The 9445-nt window shown below is 21.9% G+C and overlaps 1 protein-coding gene across 2 annotated transcripts in view; it reads left to right on the top strand.

Annotated features, from left to right (window-relative positions):
* LOC117174927 (peptidyl-alpha-hydroxyglycine alpha-amidating lyase 2-like) overlaps positions 1-9445 on the top strand; it is a 61750-nt gene that overhangs the window by 11951 nt on the left and 40354 nt on the right. Inside the window, exons 3-4 of one of the 2 annotated variants that reach the window (XR_004467405.1) lie at positions 1169-1573; positions 1687-1866. Coding sequence is in view for 1 of the 2 variants with exons in the window: in XM_033364383.1 (XP_033220274.1) it covers positions 1169-1573 (405 nt within the window). In the remaining variant the exon portion in view is untranslated. The remainder of the gene's footprint in view (positions 1-1168; positions 1574-1686; positions 1867-9445) is intronic. The other variant, XM_033364383.1, reaches the window with a different exon arrangement.

The raw sequence follows: 9445 nt of genomic DNA, 5'->3' as shown, positions 1-9445 counted from the left end.
CCCCTTCCGGTTTCCAGCTGAAAAAATTACCATTTTAAATACAAAATTTTATTTTTTTGATTTGTCATTTTATTTTCACATTTGTTTGTATTCTTTAATTTTGTATTTTGTAAAAATTTCTATTCTTTAATTGATTAAAAGAAAAACTTTAGCCTGTCTTTTTTTAATATTTTTTTTCGTAATATTTTATAATTTTGTATTTTTTGTAAATTTTTTTTTCTTAAATTGATCAAAATGAAAACTTACATTAACTTAGCATGAATCTGAAAAAGGGATTGGGTGCGCCAAAATTTCCCCCTTCCGGTTTCCAGCTGAAAAAATTACCATTTTAAATACAAAATTTTATTTTTTTGATTTGTCATTTTATTTTCACATTTGTTTGTATTCTTTAATTTTTTATTTTGTAAAAATTTCTATTCTTTAATTGATTAAAATAAAAGCTTTAATCTGTCTTTTTTAAACATTTTTTTTTGTAATATTTTATAATTTTGTGTTTTTTGCCAATTTCTTTTCTTAAATTGATGAAACTGTATTTTATAATTTTGTATTTTTTGTAAATTTGTATTTTGAAATTGATCAAAATGAAAACTTATATTAACTTAGCATAAAGCTGGAAAAGGGATAGAGTGCAACAGAATTTCCTCTTTCCCGATTCCAGCTCGAAAAATTACTATTTTAAATACAACATTTTATTTGTTTGTCATTTTATTTTCACATTTGTTTCTTTCTCTAATTTTGTATTTTTTTAAATTTCTATGTAATTGATTAAAAGGAAAACTTTAGTCTGTCTTTTTTAAATATTTTTTTGAAATATTTTATAAGTTTGTATTTTTTGTAAATTTCTATTCTTAAATCGATGAAACTGTATTTTTTGTAAATTTGTATTTCGAAATTGATCGAAATTAAAACTTACATTAACTTAGCATGAATCTGGAAAAGGGATGGAGTGCGACCGAATTTCCTCCTTTCCGTTTCCAGCTCGAAAAATTATCATTTTAAATACAAAATTTAATTTTTCTGATTTGTCATTATAGTTTAAAATGAAACATATGCAGAACTTAGAAATGGCCAGGAATTTGAAAAAATCGTGCGCCGAATCATCATTAATTTGATATTTAATAATTGAATATAATTTATACCAAACATTGGTAATTATAATAATTTCCAGATTCAGCAATTTTAAATCCTCCCCCAAATTCATTTGCCATACCACATGCTCTGGCATTGGCAGAAGATTTGGGTTACATTTTCGTCGCAGACAGAGAACACGGGAGGGTTTTGTGTTTCTTCGCGGGAAACGGAACCTTCCACAAAGAGTACAAGGACCAAGCGATTGGAAAAGCAATCTATGGCGTTGCTTATGCGAAGGAGAAATTATTTTTAGTCAATGGTCCCGACGGTTTCAATTCCCCGATGCGAGGATTCATATTGGACATCAATACTGATCAGATTTTATCACAATTTGCCCCTAAAGGCGGCATGGCTCGACCTCATGATATTGCTGTGACAGCCGATGGTCGCGAAATATTTGTCGTTGAGCTGGATTCAAACAGAGTTTCCCGATTTATTCAAGGTAATTTTTCCTGGATTTTTTTCATAATTTTTCTAATTTTTCTAATTTTTATATTCTGCCTAAAATCACATCAAAGTATTTTCTTCTTTCTTAAACAACAATCGAACCAACAGAGCCATTCTTCCAAAATATAAAAGGATACAACCTGCAATCGTCTTTTAAGATATGCGCAAACCAAAATATTGTCGATTTCGATATTTGTAAATGGCTGCTAAAAATGTATGCTGTATAAACCAATGTTAAGTGAAGAGGCTCACCAAAGGATCCAAAAAGGCTCCTAGGAGTGACAAATTGTAAAAATTTACTACTACTTCCATTTTTTCTTTCGTTTTTTTTTTTTATCATTTGGAAAAAGTTTTTTGTTACGCTTGTAGCCTTTTTTTCATTGTGGATGTGGACTCTAGATTTTATTTTTTTACATAGAATATAATTATATAATATTAAAATTAATATTAATATTATATAATACATAGAATGCTATTTTTTTTAGTTTCTAATAGGAAGATTCCATGCCAGAAAAAATCGTACGGTCACTCTTTTGAAATATTTTAGAGTATTTAGAAAATTTCGAAGAAATTTTTTTTAATTAAAAGAAATTTTAAAAGATTTGAAAGATTTTTAAATATTTAAAAAAATTTGGAATACAGTTTAATAATTTGAAGCGATTTTTAAAAATTTCAGGGCATTTTTAATAATTCCAAGGAATTTTCGAGAGCGTTAAAAAGTTTTAAGTTTTTCAAAAGCTTTCAGAATATTTTTAATTATTTGGAAGGATTTTGTAAAATTTTCGAGGATATAAATGATTTTAAGAAACTTTAAAATCTCCCAGAGTACGTTTTAATAATCGTGCCAAGAATTCAGGAAATATAAAATTTCATTTAGTTTCTCGGGATATTAATTTATTTTAATAGATTTAAAATAATTTATTGATTTAAAAAGATTAAAATTTTTTTTCAAAATTTTAGGTTATTTTTAATAGATTTCAATAATTTGAAACGATTCCAAAGGATTTTTAAGATTCTAGAATATTTAAAAAGATTTAAACGAATTTTAAATTCATCTCAAAGAATTCGAAAGTTTTGAAGGTATTTAAAAAAATTTGCAGCGATTTTTTAAATATTTTAAATATTTCAGGGCGTTTTTAATATGATTTAATGATTTTAAATTATTGCAACGAGTTAAAAAATGTTAATGATTTTTTTTTTATTTCAGGGAATTTCTATTTTTGGTCGAAAATTTATATTTTTAAATGAAAATTTAAACGTTTTCCTAAAAATTCGTGTATTTTGGTGAAAATGCAATGTTTTGTTTAAAAATTCAGCCTTTTCTTTTATTTCAAATTAAGATCCTTTTTGCTTCAAAAACTTTACTTGAAAATTTAACTTTTCAGTTTTTTTTTTAATTCAACAGTTTGGTTTAAAAGAATTCTCTATTTGATATTAAGATCTGGTTTGGTTGAAATATCGACTATTATATTTTTCTTTGAGAATTGATCTTTTTAAGATTCATAATTTTTCCTGAAAATTCTTTTCTTTGGTTGAATATTTATTTATTATTTGAAAACTTGTTTTTTTACTGCTGAAAATTAATTTTTTGTATTGAAAATTTAACTATTTTTATAAAAATGATTTTTTATCTTGGTTGCTAATGAACTTTTGAAAATTAAAAATTTGACTGAACTAATATTACTATTTTTAAACATTTATATATTTAAAAATATTGAAAAAGTGCATTATTTATAATAAACTCGTGAAATTTTGCACATACTCCGACTAGATTGTTTAAAAAATATTTGATAAATTCCAAGGATTTTTTTCTATTTCAAAGGATTTTAAATATTTTAAAAGATTCTAAATAATTTTTTATAAAGTTCAATAATTCGATGGGATTAAAGGGGATTTTTTAAATTTTTAGGTTGTTTTTTATAATTCCAAGGAATTTTCAAGATATTGAAAAAATCTGGAGCTATTTTGAAATATTTTAAAGAATTTGAAATATCTAAGATTATTTTTAATAGATTTTAGGAAATTTTCAAGATTCTAAGAAATTCAAGTGATTTTAAAAATCGTTGAAAGGATCTTAGGGCCTTTTTAGTATATTTTAATTGGAAATTATTGCAAAGGATTTCAAAGAATATTAAATATCTAGGTTTTAACTTCCAAGGATTTTCAAAGAGCTTCAATATTTTTTAAGAGGATTCAAGCGATTTTAAAGAATTTTAAATATTTTAGGATATTTTAAATGTTTGCAATAAAGTTTCAATTGGTTTAATTAATCCAATACAAATTTAAAAGATTTGAAACCTTTTTTTTCCTTTTTCAAATTTCCAAGTCATTTTCAAAGGGTCTTAAAAATTTCTAGGGATTTAAAACAATTTGGAAGAATTTGAATTATTTTATATTTTAATAGATTGGAAGACATTTTTTTATTGTCTTCACTAATTTAATGGGATTTCTAAAGTTTATAAATATTTTCGGATATTTAAAATTATTCTCATTCATTTTGTAAGATTTTGATGATTGTAAATGATTCTAAAGATTTTTTTTTAATAGCAAGAAAATTTTTAAAACTTTAAGAAAAACTCAAGGGATTTAAAAAGATTTTTAGTGAATTAAAAAATCTTAGTTTAGACTAAATAGATTTCAATATTTTCTAGTGATGTCGAAGGATTAAAAATATTTTGGGTTATTTTTCAAATTTCAAGTAATTTTCAAAAACTTTAAATAGTTTCTCGAGGTATTAGTATATTTTAATAGATTAAAAATAATAGATTGATTTTTTTAAAGTAATTTTTAAAATATCCAAGAAATATGAAAGAACTTTAAAAAACTTGGAACGATTTTAAAGGATTTTTAAGATTGCAAAGATTTAAAAATTCTAATTATTGTTTTTTTAATTTTAGGAAATTTTCAAGAGTTTTAATAAGTTTCAATCTTTTCATAAGCTTTTAGAATATTTATAAATATTTTAACGAATTTTATCAGATTTTTGATCAGATTTATCATTTTTTTTGTCAGAATTTTATCAGATTTTATCAAATATTTTAGAGAATTTTAGAATATTTTTAAAACATCTAAGGAATTTTCAAAAACTTTGAAAAATTTGAAGGGATTTTAAAATATTCGATAGAATTTGACGTATCTGAGATTATTTTTTAATAGATTTCAATATTTTGAAAGGATTCCAAAGGATTTTAAAGATCTCAGGATATTTAAAATATTTTTATAAGTTTTAAGTTGATTTTATAGAATTAGAAATATTTTAGCCTATCTTAGGGTGTTTTAAATATATTCAAATGATTTGAAATTAAAGCAAATAATTAAAGAATTTTAATGGTTTTTTTTTTAATTCAAAGAATTTTCAAGAACTTTAAAAGTGTTTCTAGGGATTCCAAAAGATTTTAAAGAATTTGCAATATTTTAGGCTTTTTTTAGCTTTCCAATTTTTTTTAATGCTTTAAAGAATTTAATGGAATTCAAACGATTTTAAATGATTTGAGGATTTTTGTCTAATTCCAAGTTATTTTCATAAGCTCTAAAAACTTTCTAATGGTTTTAAAAGATTTTGAAGGATTTTGATTATTTTAGGATATTTTAAAAGATTTAAAGAAATATTTGCTTGAATTTAATAATCTACCGGGAAGTTTAAAAGCTCTCAAGATATTTAAATTAATTTTGCAGGATTTTAGGAAATATCAGGTTTCATAGACTTTTAAGTGATTTTATAATATGCGATTTCACACGATTTCAAAGAGCTTTTGGAATATTTCAAAAGATTCCAAAGGATTTTAATTATTTTAGGATATTTTAAAAGATTTGAAGAAATATTCTATTGAACTTAATAATCTAACGGGAATTTTGAAAGCTCTCAAGATATTTAAATTAATTTTGCAGGATTTTAGGAAATATCAGGTTTCATAGACTTTTAAGAGATTTTATAATATGTGATTTCACAAGATTTCAAAGAACTTTTGGAATATTTCAAAAGATTCCAAAGGATTTAAAATTTTTTTTTAATTGTATAGAATTTGCAAGAGCTTTAAAATTTTTTTAAAGATTTTAAAGGATTTAAAAATTGAAAAGATATTAAGTTAATAAAAAAATCTTATTGTAGTTCAAATATATTTCAATATTTTGTAATTATTTCAAAGGATTACAAATATTTGGGTGTATTTTAAATAGTTTAAAAGCATGTTAAGGGATTTCAAAAGATTTGAAATGATTTGAAATACTTTAGGGTATTTTAAAGGATTCCAGGGAATTTTGAATTTATTTCTGTAATCTAATGGAATTTTAAAGGATTTGAAAATTTTTTCTTTTTTACATGCAAAAAGAATTTTAAGAGCTTTAAAAAGTTTCAGGGTATTTTAAAAGATTTCAAAGGATTTCAAATATTTTAGGCTTCTTTTTAAGTTTAAGGAATTTTCATTTTCCTGTCAAAATTCCGAGGGATTTTTAAAGATTTTAAAGGTTTAGTTGAAGATTCATAATTTTACTTGAAAATTCATCTCTTTTACAGAAAATTGAACTCTTTTTATGAAGATTCGTATCTTTTTGTACCATAAAATTATTTTTTCAACTGAAAATTTAATTATTCTATTTTTTTGGTCGAAAATTTATTCTTCTAATAGAAAATTCATATGTTTCCTTTAAATTTTTTAGTATTTTGTTAAAAATGCAATATTTTGCTTAAAAATTCAGTAAAGAATAATTTTTTATTCAAAGTTTCATAATTTTAATTTAAAATTTATCACTTTGGTTGAAAATTCATCCTTTTTATCCTTTTTAATTTGGAAATATTTAAGGGTATTTCAAATGTTTCTCAGGCATTTTGTAAAATTTTTTTCAATGCATGGAATTTTCAAGAGATTTAAAAAATCTCAAGGAATTTGAAAAGATTCTGTTAAAAAATCGTAGTGTAGTTTAAATAGATTTCAATATTTTGTAGTCACTTCAAAGGATTAAAAATATTTTGGATTATTTTTCGAATTACAAGGAATTTTCTAAAACTTTAAGCAGTTTTGAGGAATTTGAAAAGATTTTAAATAATTGGAAATAGTTTAGAGTATTTGATTAAAAATTAACTTTTTTTTTTTTTTTGTTAAAAAGTGAAATTTCTTGGTTAACTTTTTCTCTTTCTTGGTAGAAAATTAAACTTTTTTGTTAAAAGTTCGTATTTAATTTAAAAATTCATCTGTTTTAGTACAAGTTTAATCTTTTTTAATTAAAAGCGCAAAAATTTTCGTTACAAATTAATCTGTTCTGGTTGAGGATTCATCTATTTTTTTGAAAACTCACCTTTTTCGGTTGAAGATTCATAATCTTATTTCAAAATCAAACTATTTTGATGGAAAATCGTATCTTTTTTTTCAAAAATTAATTTTTTTAACTAAAAATTTAATTGTTTCATTTTTTGGTCGAAAATTTATATTTTTAAATTCAAATTCAAATATTTCCTTAAACATTTTAAATTTACTTTGAATTTTTTTTTAATTGAAAAGGTTTTCAAAGCTCTGAAGAAATTTAAAAATATTTTTCGCAATTTATTAAATTGTTCTGAAATTCACCCTGAATTTTTTTTGATTCACTTGAATTATTTTAAATTCAATCAATTTTAGTCACATTAGTTAAATGGATTTTTAAAATTTTTGTACAGTTTTGTTTAATTCACCAGGAATTATTTTAAATCTACTTCGAATATTTTCAAAAACTTAAAAAAAAAATTAAGGGATTTTGTAGGTTTTCAAAAATTTGAAGAGATTTATAAATAATTTTTGCAATTTATTGAAATTGATTTAGAATTCACCCTAAACTTTTTTGATTCACTTAAATTATTTTAAATTCTATCAATTTTATTCAATAAAATGAATTTTTGTAAATTGTAATTTTTTTAAAAATTAATACTTAATCATTTTAAATTTACTTTGAATAATTTTAAAAACTTGAGAAAACTTCGAGGGATTTTGTAGGTTTTTAAATATTTGGAGAGATTTAAAAATATTTTTCGCAATTTATTAAATTGATTTGGGTTTGACCCGGAATTTTTTTAATTCGTTCGAATTATTCTAAATTCTATTAATTTTATTCAATAAAATAAATTTTTTTAATCAGATTTTTAAAAATTATTATTTATATACTCATTTTAAATTTACTTCGAATACTTTCAAAAACTTTAAAATATTTTAAGGGATTTTGTAGATTTTCAAAAATTTGAAGAGATTTATCAATATGTTTTGCAATTTATTGAAATTGATTTAGAATTCACCCTAAACTTTTTTAATTCACTTGAATTATTCTAAACTCTATCCATTTCTTTCAATAAAATGAATTTTTTTAATCTGTTTATTTTTAATTAATACTTAATCATTTTAAGGAATTTTGTAGGTTTTCAAATCTTTGAAAAAATTTTAAAATATTTTTTGCAATTTATTAAATTGATTTGGAATTCACCCTGAATTTTTTTAATTCACTTGAATTATTCCAAATTCTATCAATTTTACTCAGTTAAATTGATTTTTTAAAATTTGGTTCAATTTTTTTTTTAATTAACTGTTAATAATTTAAAAATTTACTTTGAATTATTTTAAAAACTTTAAAAAATTGTATAAATTTTCAAAGCTTTGACGAGATATTTAAATATTTTTTGCAATGTATTGTATTTGATTTGGATTTTTTTTAATTCACTTGAATTATTCTAAATTCTATTAATTTTATTCGATAAAATAAATTGTTTAAATCAGTTTTGTTTAAATTATTATTTATCTACTTGTTTTAAATTTACTTCGAATATTTTCAAAAACCTAAAAAAATGTTAAGGGATTTCTTGTATCAACAATTTTTGCAATTTATTGAAATTTATTTAGAATTTATCCTAAATTTGTTTAAATCAGTTTTTTTATTAATAATTCAAGATTTTGAATTTACTTTGAACATTTTTAAAAACTTGAAAAAATTTCAAGTGATTTTGTAGGTTTTCAAATATTTGGAGAGATTTTTAAATCTTTTTTGCAATTTATTAAATTGATTTGGAATTCACCCTGAATTTTTTGAATTCACTTGAATTGTTCCAAATTTAATCAATTTTACTCAATTAAATTGATTTTTTAAAATTTGGTTCAATTTTTTTTAATTAACTGTTAATAATTTCAAATGTACTTAGAATAAATTTAAAAACTTTAAAACATCTGAAGGAATTTTGTAAATTTTCAAAGCTTTGACGAGATACTTAAATATTTTTTGCAATTTATTAAAATGATTTGGAATTCACCCTGAATTTTTTTAATTCACTCGAATTATTCTAAATTCTATTTTTATTCAATAAAATAAATTGTTCAAATCAGTTTTTTTAAATTATTATTTACCGACTTATTTTAAATTCACTTCGAATATTTTCAAAAACCTAAAAAAATGTTAAGGGATTTCTTGTACCAACAATTTTTGTAAATTATTGAAATTTATTTAGAATTTACCCTAAATTTGTTTAAATCAGTTTTTTTATTAATACTTAAAAAATTTTTATTTACTTTGAACATTTTTAAAAACTTGAAAAAATTTCAAGCGATTCTGTAGGTTTTCAAATATTTGGAGAGATTTTTAAATATTTTTTGCAATTTATTAAATTGATTTGGAATTCACCCTGAGCTTTTTTGATTCACTTGAATTATTCCAAATTCAATCAATTTTACTTAATTAAATGGATTTTCTTTAATTTTTTTATTCAATGTTTATTATTATTATTACACCATTAAGCCATTTCCCTTTCGGGGTAGGCGTGACTCACTCGGTAGGGGAAAGGAGTAGTGTCTGGAAGGGATAGAGATTTTTCAGATTGATCCAGAATTCTCGTGCTATTTAAGTAAATAACACGTTCGTT

The sequence above is a fragment of the Belonocnema kinseyi genome, chromosome 6, assembly GCF_010883055.1.
Source record: "Belonocnema kinseyi isolate 2016_QV_RU_SX_M_011 chromosome 6, B_treatae_v1, whole genome shotgun sequence".
Classification (NCBI taxonomy): domain Eukaryota; kingdom Metazoa; phylum Arthropoda; class Insecta; order Hymenoptera; family Cynipidae; genus Belonocnema; species Belonocnema kinseyi.
This window is presented reverse-complemented; position numbering and strand designations above follow the sequence as displayed.